At 35.0% G+C, this 23,092-nt stretch overlaps 2 protein-coding genes across 12 annotated transcripts in view; one reads left to right on the top strand and one right to left on the bottom strand.

Moving 5' to 3' along the window:
• LOC119076463 (pseudouridine-metabolizing bifunctional protein C1861.05) overlaps positions 1-23,092 on the bottom strand; it is a 181,049-nt gene that overhangs the window by 126,693 nt on the left and 31,264 nt on the right. The window lies entirely within an intron of this gene.
• Positions 1-23,092, top strand: part of LOC119076470 — a 103,029-nt gene that overhangs the window by 61,491 nt on the left and 18,446 nt on the right. For 8 of the 11 annotated variants that reach the window (XR_005087630.1, XR_005087628.1, XR_005087629.1 and 5 more), the window contains 2 exons: positions 13,276-15,556; positions 16,507-16,646. Coding sequence is in view for 8 of the 11 variants with exons in the window: in XM_037183240.1 (XP_037039135.1) it covers positions 15,341-15,556; positions 16,507-16,646 (356 nt within the window). In the remaining 3 variants the exon portion in view is untranslated. The remainder of the gene's footprint in view (positions 1-13,275; positions 15,557-16,506; positions 16,647-23,092) is intronic. The other 3 variants (XM_037183246.1, XM_037183241.1, XM_037183245.1) reach the window with 3 other exon arrangements.

Here is a 23,092-nt window from a genome sequence, read left to right as displayed (position 1 = left end):
ATTCAAAGTCTGTTAACCATTTGTTATCGTCAGCATCGACATAAATAAGCGTTGGAATGCGGCTAAAGAAATGTGTAGTAAAACGAATGAAGTACAAGATTTTGTATTAAAAAGTAGGCGATGCAACTAACAGATGAAGTAACAGATTCAATTATTATTATCACGATACGTGTCATGTTTAAAAAAACGGTACAAATTCTGGAAATGTCGACTTTATTGCGCTCGGCTGTTTGATATTTTTTGAATCGATGACAAATTTTCAATTTTTTGTAGATATTCTCACTGTCTTCGCAATTTTGGATAGAATAATATGACCTTATGTGATCACGTGTCCTAACAGTAACTATTTTGATAAATCGGAGCCCCAAATATCATACCAAATTTCTTCCACAATCTCGAAAATACCCTCAGATTCCTCAAATACCATTCCTCAACGATTTCTCGAGGTATTTCTCAAAAATAGTCTCTGTCTCCTACATATATGTGAATGTTCGTCACAGCACAAAAAAGTGTTATTAAAATTCCTGACTAATTGAAATTTGTGTGTTCAAACATTTAAATTAAACCCATGCCATTCAAGAATAATTCGAAATTTAAATGATTTGTCAAATTTGTACTTGCAAGACAACATGCACAGCTATATTTATATACATTCAGTTAACATACTTACTAGACAACATTATGCATAATAGAGTGGATGGATATATGTTCGGTTTGTGGTGTGTTTAACAGTTGGTTCAAGTATGTACAAGAATTCCTTTAGTTCATCAAACTAAATCTACAATTTTCTTCGGAAAAGTTATGAAATCTTCGTGCAGTAATGTCTTCTTCTTCATAAATATAAATAACGAAACATTTTCAAATGACGTCTCAACGTCCGGATTTCAACTTTCGGAAGCACAAACTTAAAATTGTACATTCACTTGAAAATAAAAGTCTGCTGTAGACGTGTGAAGCATCAGCTATAAAATAGCTACGACTTCTATTCAAACATTTATTTATTCGTTGATTCTTCAATTCTTTCACATGTTTTTTCCCTCTCTCCTTAAGGTAACTGCTAAAAATCATATTTGAATTTTCTTATTTTACTGCCCTATTTCTGACAACGACATTTTATCGTTCCATCGTAATGCATTCCTTTCATGAAATAAATTCAATAAAAGTTAGTCTGGTTTTGAATCCCATGTCACCGTAACCAGATGGCACCAATCTGATAAAATTTTATGTGTTGCCATATTGGTCGTCTGTAAGAAATTCTGTGTCACTATAGCTCGATGCTAACCATATTAAAAAAAATTCACTTCAACCAAAAAATTCAGATCAAGTCAGTTCATTCCAGAAAACGAACCTCACTTGTTCTGAACTTGATCTGTCATTCTGACAGTTTTGTCATACATATTAGGTAAGGAGCCTACCAGGTATCAGACAAGGTTTGTTCAGGTCTAAGTCAGGTAGAGGGTAATCATATATGGTTCAGGTAATCTGTTCTGACGTTCTGAGCCTTAATTCTCACATTGAAAATGTAAGTGAGTGTCGAAATATCAATGGATTTATTTAATGGATATTGAAATGGATGTCTTTTTAGCACTAGCGACTTAAAGGGGAATCTGAATCTCAGTGGTGCTGACAACATTTTTATTTCAAGTGTGTTTATTTGTGTGAATGCAGCCCTTGCCTTCGACATGGGCTGCAACCCTCCCACTGGGCAAAATAATTAACAGTCGACGTCAGTGAAATTCAGACATGGATTTTCTTCAGCTGATCCAATCATGCAATCAAAAGAACTTATACGTCTTTATACGGGTGAAATAGTTACATTTATACACTTGTGGTTGTGGTAAAGCCATATAAAGACGGATGAGAAGTTTTGTTTGTATGAGTGGACCAGCTGAAAAACAGCTGAAGCAAACTCATGCTAAATTTCACTGACGTTTACTGTAAGCTATTTTTTCGTGGCTAAAATTCATTACAGCACTTTCAAAACATATTCAACATATCGTTACCCAAATAAGACAGTCAAGAGAATGGTCAAATTGTGACGACGAAGATTTGTAAAATATGAGTTCACTGTCCTGGCGTATAATATCGAAAAATGTTTGTTACGCTATGAACCAGACTAAAATACTAAATAAATTGTATGTCTGTATAAATATGTGTCTGATAAAAGGATCTTTTTATTAAATTTATCGGTTAATGTAGCAATAGTTTGATTTATACATTTCGTACGAATGCTCTTTCGAGAAAATAATACATTTCTATAGAATTCGTGAATGTACAAATTGTGCATATTGCATCGATAAAATAATTTTGATTTATTCGATTCTAGGAATATAAATGTCTGATCAATGGTGAATTCGTGGATGTTGTTGAAATCATTGCTATTAACGCTGAAGGAAATCTGTCGCTTTTATGTTCAATTAGAGTAGATATCTACGTCTACACTCTTATATTCATTGTACAATGGTGTTTTCCTACTGTCACCATATTGTCTAAGGAACGTTCATAAATGACGTCTGCTGTCATCAGATTTAAATTTTCAATTCCTCAGTCTTACTGCTTTTTTCCATGACAAATATTATGGTAGGAAGTATTTGGGAGGGTCACACATTTTATTTCTATAAGCAACTTTAGCACCCAAGATGGGTTCTTCCATTTTTTTCTTGGTACAAATTCGCCATTTCCCGCAGCTCCCTAAAAAAACAGAAAGTCATTCATGAACATTCCCTTAGTATTGCCTTTCTCAGTGGCGATGGTGAAAAAAAACAACAACTTTGACATCAGATAATCGGAGGATCCATCGTGAAACATCGACCTTTGCAAAAAAATGTTATTGGACACTACGTAAGATTGCTACATAACTAGCATGAAAACAGATATGAAAAATGCATCATATTGTGGCATAGGCAATCGATCAAGTCTTTATGTCTTCGGTCATTTATGAAGGTGGTCTTTCCACTTAATATCTCTCTTTGTACAAATGTTTTAAATGATCCATGCGGACATTATAATTGGAGACATCGTAACTGATGATTCTACGACACAATCCCAGCAATCGTCAAACATTTCAATCAGAAAAATATATTTAAAAAAAAACAGGAAATGAAAGCGACTGTCCTTGTAGTGGCACTGAAGTTCATGCTGTTCATTGAATGTACAAAATCATCACCGGAAAGTTATATAAAGCAATGGAAAAGTAAACCTCATTGCAATGCAGGTGATAACAACTACTTGAACGATCGAGTACGAAATGATGGAAGAAATGCCATGGCAATCATTGACTATGATTCTAACAATCACGAACCCACTTTGCGCGACAATAATCATGCAGAATGTTGTGATATCGACGACCTACTTATCACGTCAAGTAGCAAACCGAATAAACGAAACGAAAATGTGAAATCAATGCAAAAATCAACAGCGCCAAATTCAGGCAATTTTATTTGTGCAGAATACGGATTCTTTCCAGGTAGATGAATTTATGGAAATTTATTCTTTTTTATTAAAAACTCGAGTCTGATAATGTCGACATCCGAGAAGCCATGTGCAAACATAACTTTCCAATTTTGCGAATTTTTCTTTAGAATAAATTAAATTGGACATTGGAACGGTTAAATTACGTATGCGAGGCTTCGATTAAAAGCGTGTGCCACTTCCAGTGTGCCAACTGTTTGTTGTTGTTGTTGAAAATAAAACCTCTACTCGGTTAGAGCCATTTTCCCGATGTGTTTTATGGGAAATTCTTCACAAAAAATTTTATTTTTTGTCTGCCTCAAAATTGTTTGGTCAGCGATGAAAGCCACTCGAGAACCGCATTTTAAAACTAATTTTCAATAAATTTCAAATATGTGTACTGTGTGCATACATCATTATCACTGCTAAATTTTTAATGCATGTGTCGTTGAACAGCTTTTCATAAAGAATTTAACTCTTTATCGATTTGCAAAAAAAACATAGCTAACGCCGACCCGTACGAAACACCTATTCGTATCAAAAGCCTTTACTGTGAAACTCTTCATTTCTTTTACTTCATTCTCTACTGAAAAGCTATTCGCCCTTTAAAATCACTTACATTATCTTTCTTTGCCTTGTTATCATATACAAATAAATTGCCGGAGGCAATATAGACAGCCCCGTACGAAGTCAACTTTCATAAATTCCTATTTAAACAGCTATATACCGCTATATTTACCTATATTTCACTGTAAATAAACATTTCACAGAGGAATATGCTATTATATAGCTCTATATGCCTGTATATAGCTCAATATAGGTGAATATAGATATATATATATATCCATATATGGAATGCCTGAAACACCCCACACACATAACAAATTATTTCCATGTTAACAGAAACTCTCTAAGTATCATTTTTCCCAAGATATTTCTATTTTACTAAAATCCAATATGGCCGCCGGCAGCCATTTTGTTAGGATACCGGAAATTTTACCGACGATTCACATTTATTAATACCTTTCAAACAAAAAATAATTCATGAAATTCGGTCAAAATTTACCCCAGATATTGACAAAATACTCCACGTTCGGCCGAGTAGCCAGATAAGAGCTCACTCCAAGAGACCTAGCTCACGCTCCGGAGAACATAATTTCAAAAACTTTTTTTTCCCTGATTGGTACGGTCAATACCTATCTAGTAAAGCTAAAACAGACGAAATATGTTCAAATGTGGCCGACCTACAAGCAAAAACTGCTTGCCGCCCTGTGCCTGGTTCACACCAAGGGGTCTAACTCACGAGTCGGTCATCCGATTTCCATAAAAATCGATAGGTATTGTAAATACCTTTTATTTGACGTATCACTTACAAGTGTAACGTTTAAATATCCGGAGATATCTTCGAAAAACCGTAAAGCACTTATTGGGCCACAGCTCGGGAGGCGATCCAAAATCACCCATCTTCGAACTTAGCCTGTCTTTTGATACTACCAAACGGGAAAAAAAAGAATTTTAGAAATCGGATGTGTTTTACTCAAATTAGAGAACGGACAGACAGACGGACATTTTTTTTTCACTGATTTGGCATCTCTGGACAACCACAATAGGTTTCCCCTTACTCAGGGAGTCCAATTCGACGTGTTACAAACGTATGCGTAAACCTATAAGACCCCAGTACTTCGTACGGGTCTAAAAATGTCGTTTATGATTCAATAGGAAGGGAAGGTAGTGTGGATGAATAAGATATATACGGATGACTTAGAGTTTCTGAACTGAAATATAAATCCAATATTTCGATACTATTCGTCGACCCCATGTCCGAGGCGGCGATTTTTAAAAGATTTTGTTACTAGAGCAATCAAATGTAACGAAAAGTTAGCAACTTTTGTGAATTTTCAAGACTTCCACTTCCCCGTGGCACGCAAAGTGTATGATAATTTAAAAATGTCACGCAAACCTAAGGACCACCACATCTCTTGACTTACATAATTTATGAAATTGAAAACTTACTCATAAAAAAACGCGAAAATCATTTCAGATTTTCTAAATCCGAAAATGTTTTACCATTGCGCTCCCTCTCCGGAAGACAATGGTTTCATTGTTAATCATAAGAAATGTCCCAATGGCCTCACATTCAATGGCTTCAACAAGAAGTGTGATGTGGACCAATTAAAATCAAATCGAAGTGTTCAAACAAAATATTCGTTAAAGAACAAACTGGAATTCTCAGAATACTTTCCGTGTTCTCGTACTGGCCTTTTCCCAGGTAAAATTCAATTGAATTCCTTCTCTTGCTCAACACATGAGAGTATTGTTCGCAGACAAATTTAACGCCTCAATGTTTTGGTATTGTGAACGCAATCGTAAGAACGGATTTACTGTAACGAAAATGCTGTGTCCGGATGGTGAAATATTCGATCCAAGAAAGAGATCCTGTACACTCATAGATGTGACAATTAGTGGCACGGATAGAAGGTGAATTGAAAGTTGAGATGAATTATTCACATGATGAGAAAGTAAAAGTTGGTACATGCTTGAGTGACTTTTTATGACTTAAGAAATGTAAATAAGAACTTGTCGGTACGGTTTGGACTGACAATTTTCACATCTCTTCACGTACTATTTAGCAAAATAGTTGTTTTGGCATTCAAACGCACTAATTTTCATATTATTTTGACATAAATTGTTTGTACGTTTAAGATGAACTAGCCAATGTAACATACCTCTTCCTCACTTTCATTGATTTCAATCTACTGTTGAGTATTCAAAACGTTCACGTAATTTCAACAATCTCAGTTCGCAGTGTCAATGCGTTCAAGGTTCTGAAAGAACACTTACAAAGACGGGTGGCGCCCATATTACGCCAAAATATTTATTAAAATTGTCCTGAACGATGCGTTAAAAAAGTCCACTGCGGTTTACTTCTGCATCAGAAAACACATCGATGTGCGTTTCATCCCCTTTATCGACAATTATTAAAACTAAAAAAAAATTCAAATTTTTCAATGAATTTAAATTCGACTAACAAATCGGCCATCCGGTTAAATAAATCACAATCTGATTAATGAAACGTGTATAACTGTGCACACTATATACCGACATGGCGAAAAATATGAATTTTAATGATAAACATCGTTTTGTGTTTTTGTGCTTACAATAGCGATGTGTGCTCTATTTTGCGCTATTTTGCGCGAATTTATTCCCAATTCGCATGAAAAATTATTTAACAAATTGACTGTGTACAACAGGCAATTTGAAATGTGGAACAATAGCGATCTAAATGAAGCGCAACGCGAATATGTATAATCAAAAGTTGAACAGCAACAGCAAAAAAATGGAACGTTGATACGAGAACGATTTATTCTCAACTCTAATTCAGCTTCAATGTATGAAATTGTAAAATTGTTTTCGGCTATCTACATCAGCCATAAATTCCATTTACTTATTCAACCCTGGCATTCCATTGAAAGAGTCAATTCAAGCGGCAAAAATCACAGATAATATCGTCATTTATTATCTATCGCCGAATGTAAACGCTAGGCTACACATACCGCAAACTAATGGAAGCAAAAAATTGCGGTTCGGAACAAAAAAATCACACTTTTCGATTATATTCGTTGCTATAAAATATGAATTTTCATAGCTAGTGCTGAAACAACGCAACTTACTAACCTGTATACGATAGGAGTGACAGGGTGTCACAACAGCAAAGACAAAAATAACGATGAGCTCATTTAAGTGCCCTCTGATATAGCAAAACGTACGGTTTAAATAATGAAGTAAAAGATTTTGTATAGATGGCCAGGCGATACTGTGAACAAAGGAAGTAACAGATTTATATGATATTATATGCCGATTACGATTGTCGTTTCTGAAAGGTTCAACCCAGAAGGGCATTTATACTATACATACCTGACTACCTTAATTCTATATATAGAAACAGATCCTACTTCTTATGTAAACGTCAGACAAAAAATCAAATTGTGTTGTACGGACCTGGCAGTTGAAATAATTGTAAAAAAATAATTGACGTACTAGAGCAGGCAGCCAGCGTCTTAGTGAAAAAAAAACAGTTGGCTTTTCTTCGGTCCAGTACCCCAATATTCCGACTCTGTGTGCAATATCGAAGGCGAGAAAAGAGCAATATTTTGACGACTGTCGACCTATGTCATGAATTATTGAGCATCTATCTGAGGTTGTAACAAATAGCCGCCTGTTAACAGGCTCGATAATTTTTATTATTAGGGCAAAATATTTCATCACAACACGCTAACTGGAACTTCACCAAGCGACGCGAGTGACACAGTAGATCGATAGATCAGTAGATTACGTACACTCGACTGGCTTGAAGATTTTTAAATAACAGTTTTCGAACAACTAGACTTTACTTTTGAAGCCTTGGGAAAACGAGCTTTACTGCAATTTCAACATGTTATGACGTTTTTTTCGAGTAATCATTTTGATTAAGTGGCGTCCTTCGCGCTTTTATTTAAAGCATCAAGTAATGTTTACGTTAAACTACCTTCATTCGCTACTCGTTGCATAAAACTCTATTTTTAACCAACTTCATAAAACAGCAATTTTTTGGTACTCTATCTTATTACAATTTATGTCCAAGGTTTGCAACTCTATACGTAACAATGCATGTGTTGCCACATAATAAAACTCAACGTAATAAATAATATGGAGTGTAGTATAGATAAGGATATTCTTATTCCCTTTTGGCTATTGTAACCGAGAACGAAATACTTTTAACTTATTTCTTATTTGACTGGGTTCAAGTATGTCGAAAGTTTTTTTTTTCTTCTCCTTCTTTTCTGGCGGGATAATTAATTTAGTTATCTTGCCTCAGTGTGACATTTATTCAAGTTGGGAAATACTTTTGCCAAAATTCTGTTATTTGAGCGAATTAATTGAGTTTGTATTGTGGTAGAGTTATGCTGCATTATGTTAGAGTATGAACAAAAAACAAGAGAAGAACAATAAAAAAAAACTTACATTTGTCCTTTAATTTAGTTCTTAAAGCTCTTACCTGAAACGAAAAAAAATAATAATTTAATTAAGATGCAGACACAGACACACTATCCATCGAGACCATTGACTTCAGACTAATTGATTTTATGAAGCAATCTAACATTAATGATCCCAGCACTATAAATTAATAGTGCTGACATTAAAATGATGGAAAAGATGGAACACAATAGTACACTATTGTATAGCATATCATGTCAGTGGGACAAATGCCAAGACCCGCGTCCAATTGTATTTACTCGTCTATAATATTGAGGCTGATTTTAGAAAGTTGAAAAGAACGCTTAAACATTTTTTAGTTTTCATTTGACGCGTGAATCATGTTTAAATAATTGGTTCGACGTGCGAAAAGGTTCTGAAGCGTAACGGTTTTTGACGCATGAAATTTAAAAAAATATATTTTGGACGTTTGAAAATAAATTCGGAGATCCAAATCAGGCAAATTGTAGGCCTGTACAGTCGAAAGTTACAAAATATCTATTTTGCTAACTAGTTAGTAAATGGGGTTGTTTCTGCGCACTAGATGTGAGTTTGCCGAGTGAAGCGTGAGGTTTTTGCTCACACAATGTATTACTGAACTCGCTTCGCTCGTATCGGCAATCTCACATCTAATGCGCAAAACAACAATTCGAAGGTTCGTGTAACGCGCGATTGCGATTTTATAGACAATAATTTCGGTTCTGTTTCTGTACATCTAAACATCACCCATAGCATGACCGATTCTCGCGGCAATACAACATTAATACGAAAATTTTTGTTTAAATGCAAATCATGCTCGCATGTTCGTAAGAGAGTGTGACACAGGCACCAATTTGTTATGTTCAAGTCAAGTCTGGCAGTGAATGAAATAGCGCGACATAAATGTTTCGAAATTTTACATTAATTTAGAATAATCTTTTGATATTCAAGAATCTACCAGTTGTCTTCTGGAACACTTTTGGTTTTGAACTGTCAGGTTCTTGAGTGGGAAAATGTACTCGTAACAACAATATTCCGGGTGAATAAAACAGCATACATTGGATGCTGCTTGGTATTGTTCATTACACTCGGAATCAATTTTGTGAACTCACTCGTGTGGTTTTAAGCAACTCGCTTTGGAAACGGTTATTTTGACAAATGTAGAGTTTACATATCCTTCGGCTCTACACTTGTCAAAATAACCGTTTCCAAAGCTTGTTGCTTAAAACCACGCTTGTGAGTTCGGCTCGTATCACAAAATTGATCCCTCATGTAATGAACTACCTCCGCAGCATCCAATGTAATCTACTATTCCCAAAAACAGTCTCTGCTGTACTTAACATTTTTATATCTCGGGCCTCGTATCCTGCACAGCAATCTTCTATTGTTTTTACAAATTGCATTAATTTTCCTGCAACTCTTCCGTTTCAAATTTGTTCTGTTGAAAAATTTCCTTTGAAAGTTCAGTCAACAAATTTCTTTATTCAGATCGCATAGTATCAACTAAGAAACGTGATTCTAATGTGTGGTGTTGTGGTATGCACTTCCGAAAAGATTGAATGCACAACTGTCCTCTCTCATCGTATAATGTTCGAACGTACACCATCATTTTGGTTTATCTATTTAAATCGAATTCTTATGTTTATACGAAAATCTGTTTGTAAATGGAGCATTATAAATCGTGAGACAGACAATTTTCTTTCATATGTAATACCATCATTTACGCATATACACGACGTATATTATGCGTCCATGTTGACTTAGCAGGTATATATCGCCATGCAAAACAGCGAAGAAAGAACCATCGTTTTTTATGGATGTTTGTATGGCGAAAGAAAAGAGTTTGGGTGACTCTTAAGAAGCATTCATAACATATGTATCACGTAAGTACACCTCTCGTACATTATTACGTGAAATAGGCTTGCAGGTATTTTTTTTAAGTATAGAGGGAAATAAACATTTCAACATTAAAATGTAGCAGTGTGTTGGCAAGATTTTTTTTGAATTTCCCTTCGGTATTTTCATCACATATTACAATGAATTCTCGAAAATATATCGCATGTGAGCACATCTAGCGATTTGGTTGTTAGGTACATATTTATTGCTGTTAGAGTTTCAGAATGGCTTTTCTTTAAGTAAATGTCTTTTGGGAAAGTTATCCATTTGTGCTTTTACAATACACATATATTTTCTCCGGAGGGATTAAGAAGAGAAATTCTCCATATCAACTTGGTATAACCAATTTTATCAGTTTGTTGCCTAACCAAACTTCCGTTTTTCCAATGCAATTTGAATTCTTTTTCATCCGTTATTCGATTTATATTATGCGGAAGGGGAAGGCTCTGTTATGATTGGTTGATATGTGCAGATTATTAGCACTCTTTCTACTTATTCGTTGCGTTCAGGGATTATTTTTGCGAAAACATTTTTCCATATTTCCCAATTTTTTATTTTTTTTTTGAAACATTCAGAAAAATAAAGGAAAATTCTGGAAAATGATTTTGCTGGTTGCTTTACTACTACAGGTAGCAATAATAAGTGATAGTAGATTTCGTCCTTGTAAGAAACTTGACAAGTGTGTCGTTATCAGCTTGAGCCTCAGACGAAGGTCCAACCATTCAAGGCAAAATAAAAAGAATAAAAAGTTACAAACAAGGATGTAAGTTGTTTTATTCACTGAGCCCACAGAAATTAGTTTTAACGCTCAAATGTCAATTCAGCAACGACTCATTTCCCGGGACGTAGTGAGCAAAAACGATTCGCCAACAGACGTTAATAGTTACCAATGGAAGTAGGTGGGACAAGATTTGCTAGTGTAGTTTCCCCCTCGATAAGTGCTTATGTTGTGCTCGTTTATTTATGTCCAATGCATCGAATTTCTTGTATGTTGTGCACAACAATTTGAATCTAGGAAGGGGCCTATTGTGCGTACTCAGTACTCACTATTTGAACTCTGGTAAGGGAAAGCTTTTTGATGTTACAGGTATGCGGAATGTCAGCTCCATTTTCATGTTGAGAAACTAGCAAGAGAATCATTTTTCTGTTGTTCAAATGTAATGTTTACATTCAACATATAAAACGAACGGAATGCATACTCTACAATCACATAAAACAACTGGAATAATGTCCTTCTGCCATTGCTATAATCCTCGAATTTGAGAATAGAGCAATGGAGCTGACAATACAGAAATAGTTGCTCTCAGTAAAATTGCAAAATGTATGGATGGTATTCATTGGGCAGATTTGCCTGTGGATATATTCGAGAAGAAATTTCATTGTAAATATTTCTTGGAAGATTCAATTTGTTATATACACACAACCACTACGAATTTAGGCTCCGCTTACGAAATAAATACCAGATAACCATTGAAGTGAATGAAAGTATCTTAATAAATGAAGGCACATCCATTGTAATAATAGTACAGCAAAATCCACTCAAATAAAATGTGTTATTACATAGACGTCGTCCAAAAAAGACAGCCGGCGCTTTACGGAAAGAGTGGGGATGCAAAAACTACAAAGAAAGCTGGTGTCGTTATGAAATGTTCGGGAGAGTACCGTGCCGATGCTGTGAGCGTTTGAGTTTTAGCTGAGAGAAGGATCTTTTTTTGGGAATTCTGAATTTTCCTTTCGGAACTTTACAGCACCTTTCCATAATTAAAATTCCCAAAAATTTTCTCTAGTGGAGACTTTCCACTGGAGAGGAGCCAATAGAATCAATTGATAAAAATGTTAGGTCCAAATGGTAGATTAATAAAATTAACGACCGACATACTCAATTACACTTTTTGAGAAGTTCTGTTCACACTCTGTCCATAGTCTGTGCGTGAAATACTTTATGAACGAAACCTTATAGAATTTTCTCATTTCGTCCATTCCATAAAACCAACATGTGATATGAAATAGAATACTAACAATCGAAGTTTTAATTCCATAAACGCAGATTAGATTAGATAGACGGAATGGTTTTCTAAAGTAAACAGAAACTCTTGCGTCTGCTTTCACGTGAATGTAATACATCTGTTAGGACGGGATGGCTGTACTAGCCTTGCACCGATTAAGATTCCGGTTCGATTCCAGTGTCCGACAATTCTATATGGAATATTATATTGGTAACGTCCTAAAGGTCACTCATGAAGAGTTTCATCACTTGGGTAGTTGCAGTGTGTTTGATGTATGAAACGACGAATATGACGTAACACAAGCACGATTAATTCGTGTAAATATATCTAGCCTACATTTAGGCGTGATGTCAATTAACCACCTGACTTTTCTCAAAAAGTATTTGCATACTTCGAGGCGTGATCCAGAATTTACTTTAAGCCGGTGGTCAAGAATGAATTTGCTATTGGCGTGAGATACAGTAAACTTTCCTTCACTGTGACGAAATTTTACCACAAGTTTCTGAGTAAGATACATTACTTGGCAATTGGAAAAATGATGGAAATGATGTCTCTAAGCGAATCCAGCGAAGCCGGTGAAACAAAAAGTATTATTTCTATCATTTGCGCCGTTGGTAAGTAATGTAGTCCTATCCTTAACTGCGTAATAATTTAAATTAAAAAGGACATCAGAGACTTTAAAAAAATCCGGCGTGGACAATACTGTTCAACCCCTTCCCTCCAAAAACCCACAAATGCAACCATTTCCTTTCTTCTTCGCTTGAATAATTTGCATAATTAATTTACCATTCCGAAAAGCATGTTACCAAACATAAAAAAGAAAATTCAACAAAATATGCTCTCCAAATAAATGTAATGAAAATAGAATATACCGTCCAGCAAACAATACCAGAGATTAACCATTATTTTCTGTTTTCGTGTTTATTTCCAGAACATTACCGAATAATAAAGCAGAAAACGCCCATTACTAGACGAAGAAGAAGTAAAAGAAGAAAAAAAAACAACAGCAACACCGACATAGGAAAGCATGCAAGAAAAGCTCTCTTCGAATAGACGTGTACCAACAAAGCATTATACTCAAAATATTGTACATAAATCGTTTGAAGGCAAAAATCTGCTGACTACTTAAACAACTTTATGTGGATATAGTATACAACTTCACACATCCGATAGAGTTCTCTGTGTGTTATTATAACAATTTTGGTTTTTTTTTTGTTCGGGAGTCCACGTTAATGTTCTTCTACATCAGAAAGTATATTCGAAAGTAGATATATCCCCAAATTTGCCATATTGGAGAACATTGGCAGGGTACAAAAAAAAACGAAGTTGAAAGAACAAGAAAGAACGGGAAAAAAAGTTTCACGCAAAGAAAAATATTGTTGTAATGTAATATACATGAAGAAACGAAACAAAACAAACCATAAAATGTAATAAATAATGTACCAACGCCGAGTCGTAGCAAAATAAAAACATTTTTCACAAAATAACGAAAAGAGAGAGCGGGAAATATTCTCGACGCACATAAATAATAACAATAAATAAATTATTTAAACGATACAACAACAAAAAATAGGACGCGCAAAACAAAAGGAATTGGAACGCATAAAAAAAACCCAACGAAACAAAGTGAAATGAAAAAAAAAATGGGAAAATTAATCGACAAAATTGAAATATAAAAGTTAAATAATTAAATAAATCATGGAATTAATGCCGCGTAAACACAGAAATAATTCGGTTGGAAGTTATATACACTGGTACGAAATTGTATGGAAATTATTTTGAAAATTGCATATTTGTGATGCAAAATTTACTGTGAAAGCAACTTTTATGAACTTAAAACGCAAACAGCTAAACGTGAACAAAGTAGAATAATCTTTAAAAAAAAAAGTTGAAAGTAAAAAAGCAATTCCACTGCATCTACACAGCGATAAAAACACATTTTTCTCTGTTGTTTTTATTCCCTCCATCTTTCTCCACACATTTGAACATCAAAAGCGAGTATTTTCTTGTGAGAAAAGTTTCAACTGGAAACAAAGTCACAAACCAACCAAAAAAAAAAACGAATTGAAAATAAAAATTGAGCTTAAACATGTAAATGGAAGAATACGTTAGCACACAGAGACTTTTGTGATTCTTTATTCTGTAAAAGTTAAACTAAGAAAAATCATCCAAACGAGATATACTACCACCCATTGAGGACAAGGTTGAGTAAGGTTACGTGTTGTAATCAGAAATAAAATCCGTTTCTTTTTCCGTTATTTATACACATATAGCCGGGCGCACATAACCACCCATCAACGTTTTGCAACATCTAATAAAAATGTAAGCTTGTAAAAACCGGAAAAGGAAACCCCATAAAAATGGAACAGAATTCATCGGAGAAATAAGTAATTTCGATTGGGATTTTCAGTTCGGAATAAAAACAACTCGCTCGTATGTGTTCGGTGTGTGAGTGAGTGTTTGCTATTTTCCCCGTGATCCGCTTGCTAATGATCGAGCAGGGATATAATATCGAAAATATACAATGATAATTTCGCGCACATTGTATACGAACTCTAAATTACTTATCTAAAGAACCCACAGTCGACCTACAAATTGAAATAAATAAATTCCGATAAACACAAGAAAATTGGGCACACACAAACAAGTCATAAATTAGAACCGGAAACATTTGCGTAGAGAAAAACAGATACACAGAACACTCAGACATAAAACTTGTGAAGAAGAAACGTAAACAATTTTTCTTACAGTCAATCGTATTGAACTATGGTAATTCACCGTTTAACCGAATAACCACACATAATAAAGAAGTGTTTAGTCAGTGAGTCGCATACCAGTAACATCGTCCACAACAATATATTACCACCCATCTATTGCTACTACCACTACTATTACTACTACTACTACCAACAACCAACATCAACAAAACAAAACAATTTTCACCTGCTTTATAAAATATATTATGCCAAAGTGTTGGAATAACAAACCGACGGGCTATGTTTGTGATGCTGTCAGTCCGCACTACCACCGTTTGTAAACGGCAAGCCGAGACGGGCAAGGAGAAGGTGACCACCCTAGACAACATATTCATTAACAACAATAACAACATTGAGAAAACTTTTACCAAATCGATATCCTTCGACAAAAACATTCACAAAAGTAATCTGCTACTAACTGAGCTGAATAACTTTAAGCAACCGCCGACACTGCAGGTATTTATTTTGGTGAAATTTAAATATTTTTTTGAGACAGAGAAATGACAGTGAAAGAAAGTTGAAGACATACACGCGTAGCCATTTAACTATCATTTCTCTGTTTACTATTTTGCTAGTGTGTGGCGAACGATTCTGAGCAATACTCTCTCTAGCAAACAAATTCTCTGCTCGCTGTGTCAAATTCACACCTTACAAACACTATTCTTCATTTTGACTGACTGCGCTGTAATCTACAAGTAAATTCCAAAAGCTGCTTGATTCATTCACCGCCGTAATAAAAGTACTTTGGTTGCTAGAGAGAGTATTGTTCTGAGTAATAAATTGAAATAAAACACGGTCTTGTGTCTATAAGTCTGTGGTTAAAGGAACGGTTCATTTCATAGACTAAAGCCAGAATCGCAGTCCCTCTGTTTGAGAAAAGCATTCCCTATTTGTCTTTATTTTCACTAAGTTTTCGTGACAGCTGTCAAGTAAACAAAAGAAAAATGAAACACAATGCAAATGGAGACAAAACGTAATGTTTTTCTCAAAGGGATTGACTGCGATTCCAGCTCAATGTAAAAAAATATTTTGCTCAGTAGTTTCTTACGCTTTGAGAATTATGCAGGGCATGGACTATTTTTGGGAAAACATGTTCTCAATTTTCCCATAATTCTTAACAATTTTTTGGGAAGAAAGAGGAAAACTGTCAGTAAAAGCTGGAAAAATTGGTAAAACTTTTTCCCAAAAATAGTCACTGGAATTATGAGAACGGACAATTTGAATCCACCTCTCTCTACTCATTCCAAATGCGTACAGTAACGTCGATATCGCATGTGGAATAGGTCAGATAATTTAAATTGAACGTGTCCCTTCTTATAATTCTCATACTGTAAGTGTCCCACTTCTTCGTGCATTGTTTTTCTTCATAATTGCGATTGACACAATATCAATTCTAATTTCCTTAGGCGCCGGTCGCAACAATATTAAACGATTTGAGTCCAATACCAATACCCAATAAAGTCACTAATCAAAAAGCTCATCTACCGAATAGCCATATGACCCCAAAGGGCCTTCCAGACAACTCGCCGGACGTAAAGGCCATGCGGTAAGTGTTTTTCCCAATCTGAATTGATTTGATTAAGTTTATATCCAAATGCTTCGAAACGTAAATGTTTCAGTCAAAATATTGCTACAATTGCACCAAGAAAGCCACATCAAGCTCTGTTAATGTTCCATTATATTGTTAGATGTGTTAAAACTAATGAAGTAAAAGATTTTGCATTTAAACGCTAGGCGGAATTTCCAACAAAGGAAGTAACAGATTTAAAATGATTTGATCGCTATACCCTTGCAACTTGTACAGACTCAACTGGTATGCAAATCCAATTAGCAATTTGTTGTTCTATATTCCTCGATTTTTCTATTTTCAAGAGTCCGTAATATTGCTCTCCAGTGCATAAAATGCCCGATAAAGTGCGTTATTTGAATAGCAAAACCATAATTTCAAGCCAATTAAAATTGCCAACATTAGCAATGCCTGAATGGATGTTCGCTAATTAGGAGAGTTGCATAATTTCCATCTATATTTTGCAACGTGTAGTGCTAGAAAGCAATTAATTTCTGATTTTTTTTAGTAGACCAATAGCCCTGCTGGCACATTTTCTCGGAATGAGTTTCGTATTTTATCATATTATCGCCACTGTGTTAAATATCATCAATTATATTTGTGGTAACAGCGTCACATTTACCATCACCCTTCTGCTGCATAATGTTATGCGATACATTTACTAATCGATGAAAACACACACCGGACTGCCTTCATATAATATTTCCGGTTCGTTTATAGAAATTGCAGACTTATTATATTATGGGATTTATTGAAATTTGAAATTTTCTTCGTTTTTCCATTGCGGTCACTGCGGCTAATGCGGCTGAAATGCAATTATAGTTTCGGTCACATTTTGCTTTGATTGAAAATAAAATTAAAAACGAAAAACAACGAAAAGTGCAGTCCAAATGGATTAAATGGTACGTTCGAAAATGTGCTGTGCATGCATTTGTACAAATAAATATTTGGATTTCAATTCACTTTAGTTTGAATTTTCGTTTATACCAACAAGTTGAAAGAATTGTTTTCGACAATTGGCATGGTTTTCGCGCATATCTGCGGAAGTACTGACTCAGCAATAATTATTAAAAAAGAGAGATACGTTTTAGTTGCAGCTGTTAGTTAGGAAAAAGGTTTATGAAGATTGACTCAATGCAGGGATGGGCCGGTTATCAAAAAGCTCCTTGCAGCGTTAAAAGACAAAAAATTTTAAAAAGCTCTCTTTCGGGCAGACCTAATGTGCATTACAATGATAGCAGTGGTAGATTTTTCCACATTTTCAAGTATATGCTGAGCTAGGGCTTTGATGGAAAGCATGCTACCTGAGGAACTTTTTAAAATGGGTTCCGATCTTATCGGTATCTAACATGTACTCATTTTAGGTCGATCTTTTTCCCTGTGGTTCTTTAACAAAGTACCTTGCTAAGAGGAATCTTCATACAAAATTCAGCTATCAAAGTGACTCGTCAAGTGCAATTCTTCTCTACTTGATGGTTGGGCTTTCAATTTCCATGATTGCATTAATATTGCACTGTGTCCGTTCTTACAAACTTTTATTTTGACTATTGAGGATGCTATAGCCCGACCACTCGTCAATATAAAAATTTGGAACCACGTACTGTGCTTTGCGTGATTAAGCAATGCAATGCATGTTTTATAAGAACATTGCTGTAACACGTAAAATAGGTTCATTTGTTGCAGCTGAGGAAGAATTTCGACAAATTGACTGACTTACAATGAAAAACACTAATGATGTTGAATGAGGAAATGGACTTTTATATGTCGTTAATTAAAACTAACTTAGTCTTTACCTGTAACGTCCAGTATCCGTTTGTTTCAGTTGGAAGTTCGATAAAAGTGGAATTTAACCCCCGTTTGTATCGAACGGCGTTCATTTAGATTGATGAAGTCATCCATGCTTTCATGCTTGTAATTTTTCTGAACATTATTTAAAATTCAAGAAGACAAAGTTCTTTTCCCGCCTCAAACCATATTCTATCATTTATATGCCAAGAGCTATCTATATAATCAAAATTGGTTCCGTTACACGACTGAGTTCATTTCTATTCTTTTGAGTAAACATCGTAACCATTTTCTTGCCGTTTTCTACAAGCATTTATCATAAACGAAACACACACACAAAAATTTGCTATCGATTTGGTCCTCGACCGAACTTTGTATTTATAGTTATACATAATAAACACATCATACATAATAGATGACGGGAAGCTTTTCGAGGATATTGTAGGCATAAAATATCATTTGCTATGGATAATGAATAACTAATTCAACAATAGCAAAAGTTAAAGCAATTGATGTTCGTGCACACATATTATGGCATAATCTCAAATATTTCCCAGATAAATTGAAGTTATCGAACGTTGTATCAGACGCATAACTAAAATTATAATTTAATTTATCTAATTAATTATGTTCATACCAGTTTTGTGTTACATGGTAATCAATTCTGTACGAAGCTCGGTTATGGGAGCAGTATGTTTTCGCTTTGTGTTTATTAAATATAATAACATCATAATAGAGCAAAGAACGACACGGACGGACGAGTATGTATAGCGTTTTTAGACAAATCAAATTCTAAATATAGATAGAGTTTAGGTGTGACGATATTGGCTTCAGTTTAGTTTGAGGAGTGAGGGAAGCTTTGGTAGAGCTAGTGTAGCGTAATGCGCAATGCCATTTATTTTAGTCATTTGGATAAAAACTAAATTGATGAACTTTAATCAATTAGCATAGCTCACAGAGTTAATATGTGCTAATCCAAATCATGGAGCGATAGACATCTTTCCGATATCGAACTGGCTTCTCCGACACTATGCTCGTTGTACTAAGATTTCGATTTTCAAATATATTTTAGCTTTCAGCATTCAGCATTTTAGGAGCTGAAGCTCAACGGGTCATGATGGTAGAATGATTGAATCTACTACTTCAGTTGTTTCAGCTAATTTTCTGATATGTTTGGTTCTTTTACTTCATTTGTTTTAACATGCATTTTCTTATATAAGAGAGAACATGAGCCAAAATTAATTGCTTACGTTTATCGTTGTTGTCGACAACAGATGATTAATCTATCGATTCCCGTATCGCCAAAGTCAAATCGCCAAAAAAAAAAAAATCACCAAAAGAAATCGCCAAAGTGTGAAGAAACGCCCAGAAAAATCGACAAAATGAGAAGAAGCGCCGATTAGCTGAATTTTTTGGTTTTGGCGTTTCTTCACGCTTTGACAGTTTTTCTTGACGTTTCTTCACACTTTTACGATTTCTTTTGGTGATTATAAAAATTCTTAAAAGCTGATGAAACGCCAAGAAAAATCACCAAAGTGTGAAGAAACGCTAAGAAAAACTTTCAAAGCGTGAAGAAACGCCAAAACCAAAAAAATCAGCTAATCGGCGTTCCTTCCCACTTTGTCGATATTTTTTGGTAAAAATTCTCAAAAACTGATGAAACACCAAGAGAAGTGGATAATAATATTTCGATTGATAAAAATTATAAAAAAGAAGATATCAATGGAGATAAAAAAATATGATATGGAGATATGAAACCCCAAAATGGAGATAGATTCGATAGAAAATTGAGATAATAAAATGGGTTCTGAAGATATTAAAACTAGATATGGAAATAATAAATGTATGGAATGGAGACAAAACAAATTAAAAAGTTGATATAATAATTTCTGAAAAGGAAATAACGTCAGAGATAAAAATTCAGAATCGGAGACCTTAAATGGAGATAAAAATAACTAAAAACTGAGATAAACAAGGCATCAGAACAGTCGGAGCGTTTGCTGCGACTTAGCCCCGAACGACCCGTAGTCCTATTTCGTCCGTAACCATAATACGTCCGTAGCCGTAATACGCCCGGAACCCTAATACGTCTACAACCCTCTAATGCGTCTGTTACCAAAATGCAAGTCAAGTTGGGCATGGTCAAATTTACTGAAAGTGTTCATTTTTAAAATTGCGCATAGCGCAATTACGAAAGCCCGTACGAAGTACCTCTCAAATAAAACCAACAATTTACGATATTATTTTAGAAACCCAAAATTGTTTGCCAACTTTCTATTGGGTATTCAATTATCTCTCAAATGAATCAAAAAGTAGCAAAATCGGATGAGATTTACTCGATTTATGTGCAAAAACCACTTAGGGCCGAGTGGCGGCCTTAGTCCAAGGGCCCAAATTTGAAACTTTTTTGCCACGTTATTTTCGGTATTCAATTACCTTCCACAAAAAACTAAATCTAGCAAAATCGGATCAGATTTACTCGATTTATGTGCAAAAAACACTTAGAGCCGAGTAGCGGCCTTAGTCCAAGGGCCCAAATTTGAAACTTTTTTCGACACGTTCTTTTCGGTATTCAATTATCTCTCAAATGAAACAAAATCTAGCAAAATCGGATGAGATTTACTCGATTTATGTGCAAAAAACACTTAGGGCCGAGTAGCTGCCTTAGTCCAAGGGCCCAAATTTGAAACTTTTTTCGACACGTTCTTTTCGGTATTCAGTTACCTTCCATAAAAAACTAAATCTAGCAAAACCGGATGAGATTTACTCGATTTATGTGCAAAAAACACTTAGGGCCGAGTAGCGGCCTTATTCCAAGGGCCCAAATTTGAAACTTTTTTCGACACGTTCTTTTCGGTATTCAATTATCTCTCAAATGAAACAAAATCTAGCAAAATCGGATGAGATTTACTCGATTTATGTGCAAAAAACACTTAGGGCCGAGTAGCGGCCTTAGTCCAAGGGCCCAAATTTGAAACTTTTTTCGACACGTTCTTTTCGGTATTCAGTTACCTTCCATAAAAAACTAAATCTAGCAAAATCGGATGAGATTTACTCGATTTATGTGGAAAAAACACTTAGGGCCGAGTAACGACCTTTGAGCCCTCCCAACAAGCTCGCGTTGCATCTTACCCAAAAACAATGTTCAACAACTTTGTTCTACTCGTCAATACCTTTCATTTGATATATCACAAGCAGCTATTGCGTGCGTATTTCGGTAGATATCGTCGAAAGACTGAAAAACACCTATAGGGCCCTAGCTCTGGAGGGGCCGACCCTACCATGCCCATTTTCGAACTTGACCTTACTTTTGTCGATACCAATCGGGGAAAAAAAGAATTTTGAAAAAAGGTTGTGATTTACTCTAGCTAGAGGGGTCACGGACGGACGGACGGACGGACGGACATTTTTTTATTGCGGATTCGTCATCTATGAACACAACCAAATGCTTTGCCCTTACTGTCTGCTTTTAATTCGACGTGTTACAAACGGCATATTAATCTTATAAGCCCCCAGTACTTCGTACGGGGCTAAAAATTTAGAAAGGAGATGATTAGCAGTAATGTTTGATCGTACCGAATTCATCTTTTTACAAACTGTAAATGGGACTTGTTTCGTGGAAAAAAAAGTTTCGTAGAATATCTTAGCACAACTAAAGGAGTTGAGATTGAGATCTCAAGATTTTCTTAAGTTGAGTTAAGATCAACAATTCTTAACTTTCCTCTCATCGTAAAGGCATTTTGTTGGTTTCTAAGGAATTCATCCTTTTACGAAATGTAACGTAAAGGAGTTTAGTTCGTCCCTACAGAATTCATCTTTTTACGAAATAAATACCAATTGTCATTGCGCATAGAAAGCGATTTAACACGCCGAGCGATCCGGCCCATTGCCCCGGAGCGAAGCGGAGGGCTGCAATGCGAGCCGGGCGCCGGAACGGTGTCGGTAACTTAGGAGTTAATTTTTTTTCTCTCGCATCGTCTAACAAATAGTCTGTGCAATTTAAATTTACAGAACCAAATTATAGAGGGCAACTGAATGCACCCTTCAATAAAATTTGTATTAGGAAGGTGTTTGGTTTGCCATAGAAAGATAAAAAATGGGTTTTGGAGATATTAAAACTAGATATGGAAATAACAAATATATGGAATGGAGATAAAATAAATTAAAAAGTTAAGATAATAATTTCAGAAACGGAGACAACATCAGAGATTAAAAATTTAAAAACGGAGATCTCAAATGGAGATAAAAGCAACTAAAAACAGAGATAAAAAATTTGGAAAAAGAGATACTATAACTCCGTTTTCAATAAAATTACCTCCCTTTGTTAATTATTATTTACCTCTGTTTCTTCTTATTTTATCTCAAGTTTTAATTTATTTATCTGCATTTCTTAATTTTTTATCTCCGTTTCTCAATTATTTATCTACACTTTCACTATTTTTTATCCCCGTTTTTCAATTTTTTATCTGACGTTTATTGCAATCCCAAGAGAAAGCTCCAAAGTGTGAAGAAACGACAAACCGAAAAAAGACACTTAATTGGCGTTTCTTCACACTTTGGTGATTTACCTTGGCGCTTCATCAGTTTTTGAGAATTTGTATAATTACCAAAAGAAATCGCCAAAGTGTGAAGAAACGCCA

This window comes from Bradysia coprophila, unplaced genomic scaffold (assembly GCF_014529535.1).
Source record: "Bradysia coprophila strain Holo2 unplaced genomic scaffold, BU_Bcop_v1 contig_232, whole genome shotgun sequence".
Classification (NCBI taxonomy): domain Eukaryota; kingdom Metazoa; phylum Arthropoda; class Insecta; order Diptera; family Sciaridae; genus Bradysia; species Bradysia coprophila.
Note: the sequence above shows the minus strand (reverse complement) of the source record. Positions and strands in the feature narration are given on the sequence as shown.